The 20,829-nt window shown below is 32.2% G+C and overlaps 1 protein-coding gene across 1 annotated transcript in view; it reads right to left on the reverse strand.

The window, feature by feature from the left end:
- Positions 1-20,808, reverse strand: part of LOC139494341 (ectopic P granules protein 5 homolog) — a 58,727-nt gene extending 37,919 nt beyond the window's left edge. Inside the window, exons 1-13 of the mRNA XM_071282508.1 lie at positions 20,725-20,808; positions 14,474-15,271; positions 13,477-13,644; positions 12,604-12,764; positions 11,878-11,960; positions 11,003-11,142; positions 10,393-10,592; positions 9,583-9,688; positions 8,874-8,988; positions 7,822-7,978; positions 5,986-6,126; positions 2,973-3,127; positions 585-739 (exon numbers count right to left, since the gene is read on the reverse strand). Of these exons, the coding sequence (XP_071138609.1) occupies positions 585-739; positions 2,973-3,127; positions 5,986-6,126; positions 7,822-7,978; positions 8,874-8,988; positions 9,583-9,688; positions 10,393-10,592; positions 11,003-11,142; positions 11,878-11,960; positions 12,604-12,764; positions 13,477-13,644; positions 14,474-15,271; positions 20,725-20,769 (2,424 nt within the window). The 5' untranslated portion in view covers positions 20,770-20,808. The remainder of the gene's footprint in view (positions 1-584; positions 740-2,972; positions 3,128-5,985; positions 6,127-7,821; positions 7,979-8,873; positions 8,989-9,582; positions 9,689-10,392; positions 10,593-11,002; positions 11,143-11,877; positions 11,961-12,603; positions 12,765-13,476; positions 13,645-14,473; positions 15,272-20,724) is intronic.
- Between the last annotated feature and the right edge of the window lie 21 nt (positions 20,809-20,829).

Consider the following 20,829-nt stretch of genomic DNA (forward strand, 5'->3'; position numbering starts at 1 on the left):
CATCATTATTAAATTTAGGAGATAACTGTATTGTATTTTAAGCTTGGCCTTCATGGCTTTTACTGTCGCAAATTTAGTTTACCTAGCGACGCGGAGCGGAGATAGTTAAACGGATATTTGCGACAGTCAAATGAAGTTTTATGAAGGCCAAGCTTAAAATACAATACTGTCATCTCCATTCTAATGCCACATATTAAAATAAATGTCATTTAATTAATATTTTGGCTTAGAAATTGAATAAATGAAAAAGTTCACGAAACTGTTTTTAGCATCTAAACAATGTGACTTCATATGTATACTCTGGATGTCAAACATGAATACAAAACGTATTTTGGCTTTTCGTACACTTCAGAATGGTTTCAATATAGACAAAAAGGAGATTTTGAAGCTCAAAATGTAACTATCTTGTTTATTTTTTGAGAAATTACATACCACAAAATCATCTGAATTTAAAATGGTGGCTTTCTTAGTTACAGACTGGTAGAACTTGGAATCTAACCCCTCAAAATATTTGTCAACGTCCAACAAAAATTATTGTTACAAACTAATTGCATTAGAATAAGGTATTTCTATCCTAAGCTTACCTCAAATAGCCTGAATGACACAGCTTGAATAAAATCAAATTCTCTAGGCGGTCGACAAGATGCCATATGAGCAAGTGCAGTGAGAAGATAAATAGTCTCTGCTGATATCATGGATGTGTGAACAATATCTGCTAACTGCATGGTACTAAAACAGTCTGAAAAGGAAAGTAGTTAAGTAATATTATTAAAATAACCATTACCTGAAATTTATATCTGAATTTGTCTCAGATCTGTATCACTATGTGAATTATGCATAGGAATTCCAACTAATAATTTTATCTTGGTGAGGGTGTCAGACAAATATTTTGAGAGGAGAAGAAGATTTGAATGACATTAAACATATCAATTAATAACAGGTGAGTGCAGGATTAATTTGGAACTTAAACATGAGATGAAGCTGGCATAATAAGTGAATAAAAAAATAAATCTGAAATGACTTTCCACTTTGCTGTTTCAGAACCTGGGTAATACTTTTAAAATAGTACAACACAATGTTGTGATTGGTTCAAAACGTCCTAAGTTATGGAAATTCAACCAATGAGGTAAGGTTATTATCCTTTTTGGGTGCAAAACAATGAGATTACCAATAGTCCTTTATATTTTGAAATGGCAAATTCTAAATGTACACATGGATATGCATCAAATGAAGTTTGATTAACTCAAAGGTGCATTAATAAATAGATCTTGCAAGATTCCATAAAATTCTGGAACATGCTTATATTTGTTGCATAAAATTGTAAAATTATTCTTGAATAAAAACAGAAAATAGAACCAATCATATTTCTATAATTATATTAATAATCTTTGGGTCAAGAGAGGTCAACAAAATAGATTTATAACTCTTCCTTGTCTAAAGATACCAATAACTTCAATTATTTGCACAAGCCCTTTGGAGGTGGAAGGATTTAAATTTTAACATAGTTCTAAAACTCTTCTTATTCAGAAAATACAACTAGAGGCTCTAAAGAGCCTGTGTCGCTCACCTTGGTCTATGTGAATATTAAACAATGGACACAGATGGATTCATGACAAAATTGTGTTTTGGTGATGGTGATGTGTTTGTAGATCTTACTTTACTAAACATTCTTGCTGCTTACAATTATCTCTATCTATAACAGTACTTTCTGTGGAAAAGGGTTATTGAAAATCTTCAAATTTTAAGAAAATTGTTAAAAATTGACTGAAGGGCAATAACTCCTTAGGGGGTCAATTGACTATTTTGGTCATACTGACTTATTTTTAGTTCTTACTTTGCTGTACATTATTGCTGTTTACAGTTTATCTCTATCTATAATTATATTCAAGATAATAACAAAAAAACAGCAAAATTTCCTCAAAATTACCAATTCAGGGGCAGCAACCTAACAACAGATTATCCGATTCATCTGAAAATTCCAGGGCAGATAGACCGTGACCTGATCAACAATTTTACTTCCTGTCAGATTTGCTTTTAATGCTTTGGTTTTTGAGTTATAAGCCAAAAACAGTATTTTACCCCCATGTTCTATTTTTAGCCATGGCGGCCATCTTGGTTTGTTGGCCGAGTAACCGGACACTTTTTTTAACTAGATACCCCAATAATGATTATGGCTAAGTTTGGTTAAATTTGGCCTAGTAGTTTCAGAGGAGAAGATTTTTGTAAAAGATTACTAAGATTTACGAAAAATGGTTAAAAATTGACTATAAAGGGCAATAACTCCTAAAGTGGTCAACTGACCATTTTGGTCATGCTGACTTATTTGTAGATCTTACTTTGCTGAACATTATTGCTGTTTACAGTTTATCTCTATCTATGATAATATTCAAGATAATAACCAAAAACAGCAAAATTTCCTTAAAATTACCATTTCAGGGGCAGCAACCCAACAACCAATAATCCGATTCATCTGAAAATTCCAGGGCAGATAGATCATGACCTGATCAACAATTTTACTTCCTGTCTGATTTGCTCTAAATGCTTTGGTTTTTGAGTTATAAGCCAAAAACTGCATTTTACCCCTATGTTTTATTTTTAGCCATGGCGGCCATCTTGGTTGGTTGGCCGAGTAACCGGACACATTTTTTAAACTAGATACCCCAATGATGATAATGGCCAAGTTTGGTTAAATTTGGCCCAGTAGTTTCAGAGGAGAACATTTTGTAAAAGTTGACGCCGGACGACGCCGGACGCCGGACGCCAAGTGATGAGAAAAGCTCACTTGGCCTTTCGGCCAGGTGAGCTAAAAATGAACAATGTGAAATTTAAATAGAATAGGACTTAGTGCCATAACATAAAAATGCTTAACTTAAAACATATTCATCTTTAACTTTGCCCTAAAATCCAGACGGTATATGTGAAATTTCAGGTAGTTCTTTTCAAAAGCACAATCTTAACTACAATGTATTTACCATTTATGTATTCTCTACATTTGTTTTCTGTTGGCAGACTATCAATATCTATATTTTGATTGGTGCCCTGATGTAATAACCATAGTAACTTCCACATGGTTTCCCTGGAAACTGTAGCATATGAGGTATTGGTCATAAACTGCCATGATCCCAACCTGTCAATAACCAGTTATATCAGATATGTGGAATACAACTTAACTTAATCATGTTAACATAGTAATAAATATGACATAAATGTACAATTTATCAGGTCATTTCATGGCTGTGTAAAATGCATTTAAATGGAACAGCAAAATGTTTGTGTTTGATTCAATTCTCTTTAAAAATGGTTCAAATTTGGCACACATGGAAAATTTCTCAACATACTTTAATCTGATATCATATTAAAATCTTCTACGCCTTCGCCAAAAAAATAGGCATATATGTTTTAAATGAGAATTTCTGCATTGCAATAAATATGTAATAAATTATTTCCCATTTGGATACTTATGTTGTTATTTTTAAAGCAATGTCACATTTATCTCCAATTTTAACTGCAGATGTGTAAACAGCAGTTATCTCCCATTTTAATATATCACGAGTTGGTTGACCGTTATGGTTTCACAAATGATATCGGATATGTTCCTTACGTCGTAACTACAATCCTCTTCCCTTTCATGAATGTGACCTACCGAATTGGACTATTTACCGGATTTGTTATAACATAAGCAACAAGACGGGTGCCACATGTGGAGCAGGATCTGCTTACCCTTCCAGAGCACCTGAAATCAACCCTAGTTTTTTGTGGGGTTTGTGTTGCTTATCCTTTAGTTTTCTATGTTGTGTCATCTGTACTATTGTTTGTCTGTTTGTCTTTTTTCATTTTTAGCCATGGCATTGTCAGTTTACTTTCGATTTATGAGTTTGACTGTCCCTCTGGTATCTTTTGTCCCTCTTTTAATACCAATGTAAACAGTTATCTCCCATTTTTTTTTAAATATGCAAAAAGTTATCTCCCATTTTAATAGCCATGTAAACTGTTATCTCCCATTTTAGCTCTGTAAACAGTTATCTCCCATTTTAGCTCTGTAAACAGTTATCTCCCATTTTGATAGCTATGTTAGCTTATATTTCAATAAATAGGTAAACATTTTCCTCCTATTTTGATTGGTATGTTAAATCTATTGATACTGGTAAAATCCCAAATGATTGGAAGCAGGCTAATGTTGTACCAATATTTAAAAAAGGTGACAAGCATAACGCTATTAATTATAGACCAGTTTCATTAACTGCAATATGTTGCAAAATTCTAGAACACATTTTAACAAGCAACATAAGGAAACATCTTACAATTAATAATATATTAAATGATAGTCAACATGGGTTTAGAAGTAAAAGGTCTTGTGAAACCCAACTTATCATCAGCATACAAGATCTTGCAAAATCATTGGGATATGGTAACCAAATAGATGTCATACTTTTAGATTTTTCCAAAGCTTTTGATAAAGTCCCCCATCAAAGATTAGCCCAGAAATTAGAATTTTATGGTATTAGAAATCAAAATTTAAATTGAATAAATGACTTTTTAGCTGACAGGCAACAGCAAGTACTATTGAATGGTGTTAAATCTTCAAAATTAGCTGTTGACTCTGGTGTGCCTCGGGGAACAGTTTTAGGCCCAACATTATTTTTACTCTTTATTAATGACCTACCCGAACATGTAACTTGCAATGCAAGACTTTTTGCAGATGACTGTTTATTGTATAGAAATGTAAATAATAGTTCTGATGCACAATTACTTCAAAAAGATTTATCTAGTTTAGTAAAATGGGAAGAGGACTGGCAAATGAATTTTAATCCTGAGAAGTGTTATGTAATTCATATTTCTAAAAAAAAGTAAACCTTCCTCTTTTGATTATATATTGCACAATCATGTTTTAGAAGCAGTAAAAGACAGTAAATATTTAGGCGTAACTATAAGCCATGATCTTGATTGGGGAACACATATAAACAATATTACTTGTAAGGCAAATAAAACCTTAGGTTTTCTTCGTAGGAACCTGAAAAACTGCACACGTAAGGTTAAAAACCTTACATACACATCACTTGTCCGTCCAGTCGTCGAATACTCTTCCCCTGTCTGGGATCCGTACAAAAAACATCACATCATTCAGGTTGAGCAGGTACAGCGTAAGGCAGCCAGGTTTGTCTTCAATGATTATAAAGACAGATCACCTGGTGCAGTTTCAAACTTAATTAAATCTTTGGAATGGGAAAATTTAGAAATAAGAAGGAAAAAAGCTAGATTAACTATGCTGAATAAAATAAATTGGGGGTTAGTGGAAGTTCCTAAGGACAACTTAACAATATCTGATAGACGTTCTAGGGGGAAACATAAATTTAGGCAAATATTTACAAATAAAGATTTCTATAAATTTTCATTCTATCCTCGCACTATTTCGGACTGGAACTCACTACCTGAAGCAATAGGTATGTCTGACACCCTGGAATCCTTCAAAAGTGGCATATCCACTCTAACACTAGAAGGATTCACAACAACTTATTAAACTAAAAAGCCACTGAACATAATGTATATATGTTATTGTTAATAATTTTTCTTTGTCATATTATATTTTAATTAAGTCCATATGTACATAGCACACAAGTTCTGGGAAGTTTTACACTCCTACCTAGGAGTCTACTCCCGTATTCGGAAGAAGAAGAACAGTTGTCTTCCATTTTAATAGCAATGAAACATTTATATCTCATTTTAATAACTGTGCTAACAATTATCTCCCATTTTAATAGATATATGAACTGGTTTCTTTCCTTTTGGTAGATATGTAGACAGTAATTATCTACAATTTCAATAGCAATGCAAACAGTTTTAGGATTGACATCTGTGCAGCATGACTTTTCCCAAAGAATTCTTGTTAAATTTTTTGAATTTATTGTTTTTTGTCACAATTTCTTTAATTTTTAATCAGCACTTTTTATTTTTATGATGGCACTCATGCAATATAGTAATACCTACTTCTGAGAGGTAAGTATACAGTTAGTAGCCCTGAGAAAGAACTGGTCATACTCTAGTTGTAGTCTGTGAACCATATCGTCTGGTAAACTATTATGTGACAGGAAACTCTCTAAATGGTTGGAGACATATCCAACTACTTCTCTGTAAAAAGAAAACAACATTATGTGAAAATTGTGATTTTAAATTAAAATGTTACTTATGATTCAAAGGGACATAACTCACATCATCAATTTACTAATTACTAAGGTATTTCAGATAGAAACCTTTGAAAGATTTTGTAAGTTGTAAGAATCTTTTTAAAAATTAATCTATTAATTAAAATGTTACTTTTCTGATTGTTTCTGTAAATACTGTAAATTCAGAAATTATTGCGTGCATTTATTATTGCAATATTGAGAAAAATCCTGTTTAATTCATATAAAAAATTTTGAAATGCTAGTTTGAATTATTGCGAATACAGCCATGTCACATTTTTCGCAATAATAAAAACATCGCAACAATTTCTGAATTTACAGTACTCAATTTTATATATTCAGAAAGATTTAGAGGACATATTGTATAGACACCTGCCTCTTGATGATGACTGCTAGATGTAGTTTTTGGTTCTTTTAAGGGTTGCTGTCTCATTGACACATACGCCACATCTCTTTTCATTTATAATTGAGATGGCTTTCAAACATTTAATAAATAAAAACATAAATAAAATCACATATTTTTAAGAATTACAATGCCCTGTTTCCTTTGGTATTCCTATTTGATCTTAATTGAATAATCCATATAAATCTACATCTACATTCAGGGTTTCCGCTGGCGGTCGCCATTTTCGCAATTTGCGAAAAAATAATAATTGTGGCGATTAAAATTCGTCATTGGCGAAAGAATTTGGCGAAAGAAATATATTTAACGATTTATTTTCAGCCATCTTGTTTATTTACTTATTTCGGGTTTCTCGGACTTTACCAGATCAGACAATACTCGGAATTCACCTTGAACTCGTTAAGGGATTTGACAGAAAATCAATAATCAGCTGATTGCATATATAGCTATCGACATCAAAGGACTAATTAAGGTGTTAATTGTATTATATGACAAAATGATATCGTTAAATGGCGTCAGTCACATGTCACAAAAGGGATTTATTATTACAACTTTGTGAGGCATGTGTTTGAAGCAAAATTTTTACGCTTCCTCTCGATCCGTCTTATAATTATAGTCCAGAAAAAAAACTGTTATTATGCCGAAAAAGGTTCAAAAGCAAGAAGGGTCTCTGATTTTGAACATTATTATTTAACTTTGATATAGATAATTGATTTGAGTGGGTACTTTAAAGTCGTTTCAGTGACACACGTGTTTCATGCATAGTTTTACTTGTTTATGATGGTTTAGAAAAGAAAACTGTCGTTATGAAGAAATCTATTCAAACGGTTGGCATGAGAGTAACCCTTCAATGTAATGACTACACCTTACACAAGGGATCAATTCCAAGTGATAAAATGTTTTTGTTTTGTTGTAAAAACCTCTTCTTATTGAGGAGGGGGGGGGGCTGGAAAAAAAGGAATATTTTAAAAGAAAAATATATTTGTGTTACTTGGCGAAAAAAAAAATAATGTGGCGAAAAATATATTGTTTTGGCGAAAGAGGTGGCGAAAAAAATAATTGACCCAGGGGAAACCCTGTACATTACATCTACACAATACTTCTAAGCTTTAATAAGAAGGCAATCTACAGCATAAATATTAGAAAAATGAAGATGTGAGAGTGCTTAAAAGGTAGATAAATGCCAAGCATTTCAATAATTGCCACTTTGCATTGTGTTAGGTGTCTCTCTGTCTTTACCTGATTGCTCCTCCTATTCTTTTGTTGAGCTGTCTGTACCTTGCCATATTGTATGTCTGTAAACCTTCGCCTAATATCCTAATTAGACAAGTACTAAATGCCAGTTGTTTTATAAATGTTGACTCTGTAGTTCTATGTATATCATAATGGAAATTGTCTACAAAAGTTAAAAATATGAACTTTATAAACAATTCTATTGCTGCTATAGACTTTTAAAAATATAAAAGTCTATATCAGAGTGTAAAAATTTTTTTTTGGATCTATTTATCAGAAAAAGATCTTTGAGTTAGGTTCAAATTAATGCAATCGTTCCTTATCAGGGTATTACAAAGTACTATCTTAAAACAATTGTGTTCAAATATTCTGACATACAGATGAAAGACAGAAACTAGTGCAATTCAGTTACAAGTTTTAGAAAGTTCCATTGCAGGGAATGATTTTGGTAGTTGATATTTTCTTTCTTTTGTTTTTGTCTTCTGAAATTTTGGTTTTAATGTCAGATATTTATTCCTTTCAACTAAAGTTGTTCACATTTTTACAACTTAATTTGGGGTGATTAAGATTTGCCACACAGTATGTTACAATTAACTGTGACCTTTAGATGTCTATTACTTATGTTGTTGGTTTGTTGTGTCATTAATATCAATTCAACATCTCTATTCATTACTATCATTTTAAGATATGTGATAAAAAAAAAAGACGAAGAAAATCCAATATCCTATATTAAATATATTATATGCAAAATGTTGAATAGGCAGACTTTTTAATCAATCCATTGTTATCAGAACATTATGATTTCAAGCCCTCTTCTTTTATCAAAGCAGCCACTTAATCTTGTTGCATCATTCATTTTTATATTTCGAATTACTCTGTTATATTTAAAACTCTATCTATATACCGGTAGCATTTTCCTGAATATAACTCCTCCTCAACTTTACCTTTAAAGTACCAGTAACTAGATTCAATATAAAACAGTTTGATAAACTGTTCACAATAGTTTCAGCTATTAAAGCAAATTCTTGTATTAAATCTAATATCAAACAATGCCATACCTGTACCAGTAATCAGTAAAACATGTTTAAACATCTCTGACAAAGGAAACTGTTTTAAGATGGCAACAAAATCATTCTCTAGTAAATATTTCCATGCATTCTTGGGATCTTCATCCTAAAAAGTCAGATTTAATGCATACCGTAACAATAATTTAATACTGAATAAGGTAATCCATTCAAAGTGCAATATAATGTACATTTTCTCATCATTTCAAAATCACAAAATTAACATATGCAATAATTTCTGAATTTACAGTATTCAAATCAAGTGTAACAATGTCTAAAGTAAGGAAAATCAGGGGGAAAAATAAAAATCAACACACATTATTAATTTGGACTTCTAAAGGATTAATTATCGCGATACATTGATATTTTAAAAACAAATTGGACTCAAGTTTCTACAATGTTAATGTACCTTCACATCCCATGCAAGTAGCTGACTTGAGTCATTTCTTTGTGCTTTATGTGCATTGGACAAATTTGTGTTGATGGAAGATTGCTGATAGTGTCTTTTAACTAGATTTCCATGTTATCTAGACTTAGGGCAAATCTAAACCCGAGGTATGGTAAATAGACAATTGTCAATTTTTATGACTGATTGTTGACCTTCATTTATTTACTGCTGTTAGATTTGTAAAAATTACTCAATTTCTACTTTTGATCTATGCAAACCTGAAGTTGACTAGTTTAAGAAATGTGTATGTTTTACCTCCTCTCCATCACAGTTTATGAGAACCCAGGGATTTGTAACTTGTTGGGGGTCAGGACTTGTGTTAACAGCCTCCCTCATCAGACAAACAAAATCTTCTCTTGCTCTGTAAACACAACCAATATTATGATTTGAAACCATTCATAAAGTAGTTCTTTAATTATTCTAACCAGAAAAGATTAAAGTTTTAAATAAAATTTGAGTCCATCTCTGCTAAAATACTCTTTGTACAAATCATATGATTTTAAAAGCATTGAAACAAAAATGTTTTCAATTTTTTATAACTGTATCAAACATAAAATCATATTTTTAAACTGAACTTCTCATATTTTTTTTTCTTGCATTTGTTAAAACATTTGGACAGAATTAGAAAATACAATCCACAAAGGGAGATAATTTGTGAATAAAACAAATACCTGCAAGAGGGAATATAGAAGTTTTATTGAATAGCAAAACTAAATCAAGTACTAATGATTGATATATGGTAAACTCTGTATTAGCTGAATATAAAGTTTTGTAATCTGTGACATGAGTCGTTGATTATAAAAATAAGAAGATGTGGTATGTTTGACAATGAGACAACTCTCCACCAGAGACCAAATGACATAGAAGTTCACAACTATGGGTCACTGTACACCCTTCAATAATGATCAAAACCTATATTGCATAGTCAGCTAAAAAAAAACCTGAAATGACAAATGTAAAACAGTTCAAATAAGAAAACTACTCTTCTTCAGCTATAAAAAATTGGAAAATCATTTATATTCGAAATTTTAAAGAATTGGTTTTACAACCATCTCTTTCCCCTACCTTATTGGTGTAAGTACAAGAGCTAAACATGCTATATAATGGTCTAAAGCAGGATTCCCAAAACTAGTTACAGACTGTGGGATAGCTGGCATCTGTATGAAGTTGGCTGCCCAGGTTCCAACACCAGCTGGACATCGTAATATATGATTCAAAATAAACATATGGTCATCAAATGATGCTACTTTTACCAAGGCGGAAACCTACAAACAAATATATTTATTGATTGATTAATAAAAAAATGGCCACAAAATAGCCAATATTGGTACATGTATTTAATTGCCACTTTCAGCACTATATGTTATTACAGTTAAGAAAAAAGTCAAGCCAAATCTTGTTCATTTCATAATAAATGGATGTTCAAAATTGGATGTAAGATACTAACATGACAGGTTTATAATTACTGTTCAGTTTTCCTAGCTCAAACTAGAATTTTACAAAATTTTGAATAACACCAAATATATCTGCAGGAAATCATCAAAATATCAACACTATGTAAAAACATTTAAAATTCAGAGATAAAAAATATCTTAGTGCTGATAATTCTTAATTATGATTGTCAAAACACATCACAAGTTTAACGTAATTGATAAAACTATTATAAAGGTAATACCAGTCTCTGTGTCCATCCTCTTGTGTTAATAACAAATTCATTATCACTAACAGGTCTGCGATGGAACATATAAAGCACAGTTATACAGTCTCTCAATCTGTTTATCTGGTGCTGATTATTAGGACTGTGTAAGCCTAAAGCTATAAAAGGAAACATAAAAGTTTATATCTATATTATGGAAAATGAAACTACACAGAGTATAGGGTTGTTCATTCACTATAAGATGACATTTTAACGTACAAGAGATTTGAAAACAGACAATTATAAATAATTAAAAAATCAGAAACATAATTTAATTTAAGCTGGAAATACATATATGCAGGCCTTGCAGGGTGGTAAGATTATTAGGCGTGACGAGTTGATGGGTGGAAAATTAATAGTGAAATCTAACTTCTCTGTCTCAACACTATTATAACAAAGGTCACATTTGCCAAGCTAAAAAAATTTACATGTATAGTGACAGCAGACTTTGTCTTTGCAAAAAATGAATGAATTCAATACTGCCTTACTTTTGATATTGTATAATGACTAATGTTATCATATCTGTCTTTATTCCTGTGCTTAGGTAAGAAATATTCATCATAGCTTCTTCTTCTTTAAATTCTACATGAACAACAGGGGCGAATCCAGCCATTTTTAAAAGGGGAACAGGGGTCCCAACCCAGGATAAAGGGGGAGGGGTTCCAACTATATGTCCCCATTCAAATGCATTGATCGTCAAAATAAAGGGGGAGTTCCAACCAATTAAAATTAAAATCTGGATCTGCCACTGAACATTAAAGAAGATATAGCTTTGTGGAAATTCAGCTGTCCTGTTGTATATACCTTTTCAATGGACATTTAGTTAAAAGATAAATGATAGCTTAACTATATACCTTGTGGTGGTGCATTACTGGGTATATCTCTCAGTAAAGGGCTGGTGATAAATAAGTTGTGAATGTATGACTCTACTTGCAGCCTACAATGTAAATCAAAAATATATAATATTCAATGGAAAATATATTAATTATAAAAAAGAAGATATGGTATGATTGTCAATGGGACAACTCTTCACAAGAGACCAAATGACACACAAATTAACAACTATAGGTCAACGTAAGTTTATTTTCATTTAACACCATCTGTGTTTTTCTAATGGCTACAATGTTTATCATGTGGTGTTGTTCACTTTTTATTCTATGAGCTACATCATTTCCCATTCAGTGTTGTTGTAACATACTTTCTAATAATATGAAAATTGAGGAATATGCAGCCATCAATACATGGTAAATTTATCCACATGATATCAACTTTTAATATCATAATTATTCTATTAATCTGTCATATTAATTCATTTTTGTACATTTAATAAATGAATCCAGTTTATAAAGTTTTAAATGGTAAGAAAGCAAGCAATTTAGTACATTTTAAATTGTATACTCTTTCAGTCAGAGAACCATGAAATATGGATTATGTGACCTTCAACTTGCAAACCAGTATCACTGTTAATTGGGTTTTGAGAAATGTCTGTGTAGATGCATGTACACATTGTACAAAAAGTTTTCCATTAGAAACCAGCTTCTACATGTACATAAAATTAAATTAAGTTTTAATCAAATTACCTGGCCAATTGTGAAGAATAAGAATGAAGTGATAGTTTGGTCTGCAAATTTTCTCTGATAGTCTCTAAACTTTTCTTCAATCTTTTAAAAGCATCATCATCAAAGTCTATCATTTCATACTGATGGTTGGCTTTACATGTAACACCATCCCCACAAGGTCCCTAGAAAACATACAAGAAATGTATCATTAAACAAGAAGTATATAGGCAAAAAGGGATGTTATGAGTTCCTTTTTCATTACCTACAATCTCATTGGATTATTGTCTCACATATACACATGTACATTTTGCTTTCCTTTCTAGATATCTTAAAAACATAAGTGTATATTAAATTCATTTTCATGTAGCAATAAAGACCTTTAACAATTTATATAAATGTTCTTTGCAGGTGTTCAAATGTATATCTATCTTTGAGAGAGATGAATATTTTTAAAGACTTGTGATTAACTCCTCAAAAAGTTTTTAAACGTTTGCATAGCAGATTGTTTTTTCTCGTGTACCTCTTGAAATCACCTCAACTGACAAGTTTGTAGATTTAAAGGGAGAAGGTTTGGTACCATTAAAATGTTTAATCCTGCTGTAATTGTTTGCACCTGTCATAGGCAGGAATCTGATGTACAGTAGTTGTCGTCTGTTTATGTAATTCATACCTGTTTCTCGTTTCCTGTTTTTATATAGGTTAGATCGTTGGTTTTCCCGTTTGAATAGTTTTACACTAGTAATTTTTGGGGCCCTTTATAGCTTGCTGCCATGTTGAAGGCCGTACCTTGTCGACCTATAATGATTTACTTTTATAAATTGTTACTTGGATGGAGAGTTGTCTCATTGGCACTCATACCACATCTTCCTGTATCTAATTAAAGTAAAAACTTACCTTAGCAGTGACAAAATGTTTAGAAGTAACCCATGACTGTTCCTTTATTGCAGTGTATTGTTCATGTAACACTTTTATCTCTCCTTCTGACTGAATTAAGTTCTTCCGAGCTCTCAAATAACTCAGTAAAATCTCATAAAATTCATGGTTATCTTTCTTTTCATCTTCCTGTACAAATTTCAGAAATATTAATAAGAGATAATCCCTTCTGATCAAGCATGGTCTAACAAGCTTTCACATACATATTTGTAACTCAATAAAATCTCATTCATGTAATATACTGTGGATTCATTTATTTTTGTAGGTATCAATTTTCGTGGATTGCTGTATACTCGCATATTTGTGGAAATTTGATTTCATGGTTTTGCTAATCTCTGTATACAAAGCCTATCAAAAATAAGTTATTTGTCGATAATTTGAATTTGTGGTTAACAAGTCCCCATGAATCCCACAAAAATTGGTATCCTGAACGAATAATAATGAATCCACAGAACATGGTTTGCCTATTTACTCATCTTACAGGGTCTACGTCTTAATATTTATTCTTGGTATTGGTTCGGTTTTGAGTTGCTGACTTATTGTTATTGTTAAAAGTTCTCTTTTGCATGCTACATGTATATATATAATAAGTAAACTTACAAAAAAATATTAGACAACACGAAACCCAAAAGGAAAAGAAGATCAGTCAAACAACAGATCACATAGTACATGTAGTACAATGAAAATTAAAGATTGAGCAACGCAACACTTTGAAATTTAGAAGTGAACTCAGGAGCCCTGGAAAAGTCAATAGTTCTTGCTCTACTATTGATCTCATACATTTCGTGTGTAATAAAAGAAACCATAAAGTTGAAATAAACATTTTCATTTGTCTACACTTTCCTTTTAAAATCAAAACTACATGTAGCACACATACTTATTAACATAATTCATCATGCAAAAGTTTTCAACTAACAAATAAGTATGTATCTATGTATCTACATAAATTCTACAGTACCTGTATAAACATGTCAACAATAGCATCTATCTGTATCAATCGAGGATTGTAATACAGACTCTTGAGTTGCTCTAATGTTAATGGTTGAATGATATGCTGACGGATTTGTGAAGTTTCTTTTCTATGCTGTTCCTTTTGTTCTACAGCAGATCTTTTAAGCTTTTCTAAATCAGGCTTAAGATTAGGATATAAATTTACAGAGTTTTCCTTCTCAGAGAAGTCATTTTTAAAGTCTAAACGGTTTGTGTGTACAACTTCTTCATGTTCTTTTACTACTTTTAGTTCTAGGCTATTATTTAAGCATGAATGTGCTGATTTGAAGCTTTCAGTAGATTCTTCTCTATTAATTTCAGATGGCACATGTTCTGTACTACATGTATCATTATTTACAGTAGTCTCCTCTGTCTTTTCTGGGGAAATTATTTTATCCTTTTCTATTGTTTCAATCTTTTCTTCTTTTGTCCCGTCCATGTCATTATTTTGCACATTTTCAGAAGATGACTTGTCTTCGTCAACTTTAAGTTTTTCCATATCATCAATCAAAACATCAGTTGTTAGAACTGGTGAAGTTCCAGATTCTGGTACATTAACATTTTTGTCTTTCCCTTCTTCGTCATGAGATAACTTTTCTTCATCTGTCTTTGGTTCTGATTTCTGTACTTTATTCTCTGCTTCTTTAAACACATTTTCTGTGTTTTCAGATTCTTCCTTGAATGAGACTTTTGTTTTGTCACTGATGTCTAATTTCAAACCAGGTTTATCATCTTCACTAAGAACATGTATCTTTTCTTTCTTTTTCTACAAATAAAATGGAGAAAAATTGTAAAAAATGTTCAAAGAAGTTTATAAGCAGTTTAAAGAAAATATTTCTGCAAAAAGATTCTATGATTATTATCATCTTATATAAAAGCTACAAAATAAGTTACATTAGATATGTCATTAGTTGTGAAACATATTTGTTTTTTTAAGTTAATTTTGTATATACATTAGGCTGTTAGTTTTAATTTCTCGTTTGACAATGTTTGAATTGTGTTACATTTATCATTTCAGGACCTTTTCATGCTGACTATCCAGTATGGGCTTTACTCATTTTTAAAGGCGATACAGTGACCTATAGTTGTTTCTGTTTCATTTGGTCTCTTGTAGAATGTTGTCTCGTTGGCAATCATACCAATCTTCTTTTTTTATACATACACAATTTCAAAATCTAAAGCACTAACGGTAGTTTAAGTGTTCTTACTTCCAAGTTGAAAATAATATCACGTCATAGGCTGAGTTTCCATTGTTTCAGACTTTTTGAACTAATAACAACATTTTGTTCTACGCTTTAGAAAATCCTACCCAAACTTCTCAATATTCTGAAATTGCTAATTATAGCACTGTTAGCATATTTCTTCTTTCTTATATATATATATATATATATATATATATATATATATGTTAATGATAATATGTTGTGACAGGGCACATGTGCAGCAGGTGGCGTTCAGGTTGCTCAGTCTTCAATTGTCTATATCGAGTTTTGAGTATTGTTTGTCTTAATATTGTTTTCTTTTTTTATTTTGACATGACATGGTCATTTTGTTTTAGACTTTAACCAGGTGCTCCGCAGGGCGCAGCTTTATACGACCGCAGAGGTCGAACCCTGAACAGTTGGGGCAAGTATGGACAAAACATTCAAGCGTGATACAGCTCTGAATTTGGATTGTGATCAAATTTTTGACAATACATGTTTTTTTTTTTACACAAAACAAATGTCAAGATTTTACAAATCAATTAAAGATTTCTTCTTCAAACTTTTTAAATCTAAAATTAAATAGTTGACACAGCATAGGTTTCTGACACAGAATGAATGTCGTCTAATGAACTTAAAAGTTTTTTTTTGCCTTTGAGCAATTCACTATGCTGTTGAATATTAATCCTCTCAAAAAAATGTTTGAAGAAATTTTCTTTTTATTTATGAAATCTGAAATGAGAAAAATTTAAACCCCCCCTTTTTTTTCACATCCCCGTTTCCCTTTTTCCAAAACTGATATCAATTCAAATTTCTAATGGAGTTTGCAACAATAACTACTCTTTTAAATACATCATAAAATATTAAAATGTAAAATAAAGTGCTTCTTATCACTGAATGGTAAAGATTGGTTGGTAGTAAAAGTGAATATACATTGTTTATTGTATAAAACAATAAAAAAAACTTCATCAGAAACATTTTATATTGGCAAATTTCCAATGAAGTTATTTACATAAAGTTATTGGCAAATAAAAATAGAAAATGACATCATAGTCATGTCTGGCAAATGTCCAACATACACTATCTAAAAACATTTTAGATAAGATAAGGAAAAAAAGCTTCATCAGCAACATTTTATATTGGCAAATTTCCAATGAAGTTATTTACATAAAGTTATTGGCAAATAAAAATAGAAAATGACATCATAGTCATGTCTGGCAAATTTCCAACATATATTATCAACTACTATTCTATACAAAGAAAGATAACTCCAATTGAAAATTAATTGCTATTGCACAATATTGTGCAATTAGATATTTCTTGCTATTGTGCAATACTGTGCAATTGAAAATTTCTTGCTATTGCACAATATTTGATATGGAATCCTGATTTGGACCAACTTGAAAACTGGGCCCATAATCAAAAATCAAAGTACATATTTAGATGAAGCATATCAAATAAGCCCAAGAATTTAGTTTTTGTTGAAATCAAACTTAGTTTAATTTTGGACCCTTTGGACCTTAATGTAGACCAATTTGAAAACTGGACCAAAAATTAAGAATCTACATACACAGTTAGATTTGGCATATCAAAGAACCCATTTATTCAATTTTTGATGAAATCAAACAAAGTTTAATTTTGGACCCCCATTTGGACCAACTTGAAAACTAGGCCAATAATTAAAAATCTAAGTACATTTTTAAATTCAGCATATCAAAGAACCCCAAGGATTCAATTTTTGTTAAAATCAAACTAAGTTTAATTTTGGACCCTTTGGACCTTAATGTAGACCAATTTGAAAACGGGACCAAAAATTAAGAATCTACATATATAGTTAGATTCGGCATATCAAAGAACCCCAATTATTCAATTTTTGATGAAATCACACAAAGTTCAATTTTGGACCCTTTGGGCCCCTTATTCCTAAACCGTTAGGACCAAAACTCCCAAAATCAAACCCAACCTTCCTTTTGTGGTCATAAACCTTGTGTTAAAATTTCATTGATTTCTATTTACTTATACTAAAGTTATTGTGCGAAAACCAAAAATAATGCTTATTTGGGCCCTTTTTTGGCCCCTAATTCCTAAACTGTTGGAACCAAAACTCCCAAAATCAATCCCAACCTTCCTTTTGTGGTCATAAACCTTGTGTCAAAATTTCATAGATTTCTATTCACTTAAACTAAAGTTATAGTGCGAAAACCAAGAAAATGCTTATTTGGGCCCTTTTTGGCCAATTCCTAAAATGTTGGAACCAAAACTCCCAAAATTAATCCCAACCTTCCTTTTGTGGTCATAAACCCTGTGTTAAAATTTCATTGATTTCTATTCACCTTTACTAAAGTTAGAGTGCGAAAACTAAAAGTATTCGGACGACGACGACGACGACGCCAACGTGATAGCAATATACGACCAAAAAATTAAAATTTTTGCGGTCGTATAAAAATTAGTACATGTAATATGAATTTAAATATCCCTTTTGGTATCTTTCGACTCTATTTTTATATTCCCCTTTAGTAATTTGATAGACAAAATTTACCAAAAAGATTGGTTGTGCAAATTCCCATACCATGAATAGACCACCTCAATGTTGGTCAATGTCAACAATACTCAAAACTCGATATAGACAATTGAAGACTGAGCAACCTGAACGCCACCTGCTGCACATGTGCCCTGTCACAACAAATTATTATCAAAAATGGGAGAATACGGAATTCGAGGACAACTAAACAACTGGCTAAATATGTTTCTGACACAGAGAAAGATGAAAGTAGTAGTAGAGGGAGAACAGTCGGAAGAAGTCAAAGTGGACTCAGGTGTTCCACAGGGAACAGTTCTAGGACCATTACTTTTCCTATGTCATATAAATGACCTCCCGGACACTGTCAAATCATCAGTACGGCTGTACGCCGATGACTGCCTATTATACAGAACCATCAAAACAGAGAAAGATCACAAACTGCTACAAGAAGACCTAGCTAGCCTAGAAGACTGGGCAAATAAATGGGGTATGCGATTCAACGCAAAGAAATGCTACATACACATGTACTAAGCATAAAGAACAAAAGCCAGAGATTCTATACACTCAACGGCCACACACTCCAACAAGTTCAGAGCAACCCATACCTAGGAGTGCAGATATCAGAAGACCTGAAGTGGAGCACGCATGTAACAAACGTTGCCATAAAGGCTAACTCAACCCTAGGCTTCCTCAGAAGAAATTTACGATACTGCCCACAGGAATGTAAGAAAACTGCTTACATTTCCTTAGTAAGATCTACAATGGAATATGCAGCAACAGTATGGGACCCCTACAGTATTGCAGAGTCAAACAAGCTAGAAAGAATACAAAGACAAGTAGCACGCTTTATAACAGGCGATTACAGAACTAGAGAAGATGGCTGCATAACAAATTAGAACTACAGGAACTACAATTGAGACGCACGAGCCAAAAGCTTATACTTATGTACAAGGTGGTTGAGGGGCTGGTACCTGCTATTGATCCAGACGACTTCCTCAAATCAGCAAGACCAAGACGAAACATCACAGCTAAAAAGTTTGACAACTACCAAGCCACAAACATTGTTGAAAAACAAGTGAGGAACAATACCAGGTGTTTTGACATTCCTACCAGTAAAACACCGCAACATTCAAATTCATTCTAGTAAATTGGAACCATCTAGAAGACACTATTGTTCGCGCAACTAGTGTAGAGAGCTTTAAATCTGCTCTCGCGAAACGTCAATAAATCGACGGCGCCTTCACTCCCGTTGTATAAAAGCCAGAATTGGCAGCTACGACGTACCCATACAGATACAGATACAATGTTAGTTCAGCCATATTGAATAGGTGGCAGATTTTTTTGCAAGTGGTGGAAATAGTATGATAGTACAGGAAATCCTATGCTTGTTTCCTAGCAACTACTCTGTTTTATTGATGTTTTCCCGTTTTTTATTTCCATTTGGAAAATCTCACTTTTTCAATATTGTCGAAATAACAGTAGAGAGGCCTAGTACATATGTCACAAAACCCTCTGAATTTTTAAATTAATTATTGAAAGGGTCGGAGTGACTTAAATGACTCTTGAGCCAGATCCATTTGGGATTTATAGATTGAGTAAGGGCCGAAATAACCTAGTCCAAATAATTATGACGTCTGGCAAGGTTATTTTGTTTTCTTCTGGGACGCCTTCCGTCATTAGTATTTGGACTAGAAATAACCCAGATAACTATACACCTTATGGCTATTTTTGAAATCGCAACATTCAAATTCATTCTAGTAAATTGGAACCATCTAGAAGACACTATTGTTCGCGCAACTAGTGTAGAGAGCTTTAAATCTGCTCTCGCGAAACGTCAATAAATCGACGGCGCCTTCACTCCCGTTGTATAAAAGCCTCTGAATTTTTAAATTAATTATTGAAAGGGTCGGAGTGACTTAAATGACTCTTGAGCCAGATCCATTTGGGATTTATAGATTGAGTAAGGGCCGAAATAACCTAGTCCAAATAATTATGACGTCTGGCAAGGTTATTTTGTTTTCTTCTGGGACGCCTTCCGTCATTAGTATTTGGACTAGAAATAACCCAGATAACTATACACCTTATGGCTATTTTTGAAATCTCTGCCGCTTGACCCGTGAATTGCTTTCGCTTGACTTCACTTTCCCATTGTGGTATTAGATATTTTCTTTTATGACGTAAAAATTTTACGGGAACTGAGTGATGTCTAGCTATATATATATATATATAAAGTCATGGCGGACAAATAGCGATGAGGTGTTTAAGAGACATATATGAACTCACCACTGCCAAATTGTTAATAGTAGTGGTGAAATCAAGAAATAATGTATGGTGTGGACTGCATAATTTATATTTCTAATGATCTTATAATCAGCTGTTTCGTCATTACTCACATCAATAACAATTGATTATAAAAAATAACTGAAAAATGAGGGACAACAGAAAATAAGAACTAAAAGAGTCGAAATGACTCCAAATTGGTAGACATGCATGTACTTTTTTTGCCTTAATCGACGATTTTGGTTGAACTGCTTCAGCCATTGTCACAAGATTATTTTGATTCGTTCGGATGTTTATTTACATTTGTTCTTCGATAAATCT

The sequence above is a fragment of the Mytilus edulis genome, chromosome 1 (assembly GCF_963676685.1).
Source record: "Mytilus edulis chromosome 1, xbMytEdul2.2, whole genome shotgun sequence".
Classification (NCBI taxonomy): Eukaryota; Metazoa; Mollusca; class Bivalvia; order Mytilida; family Mytilidae; genus Mytilus; species Mytilus edulis.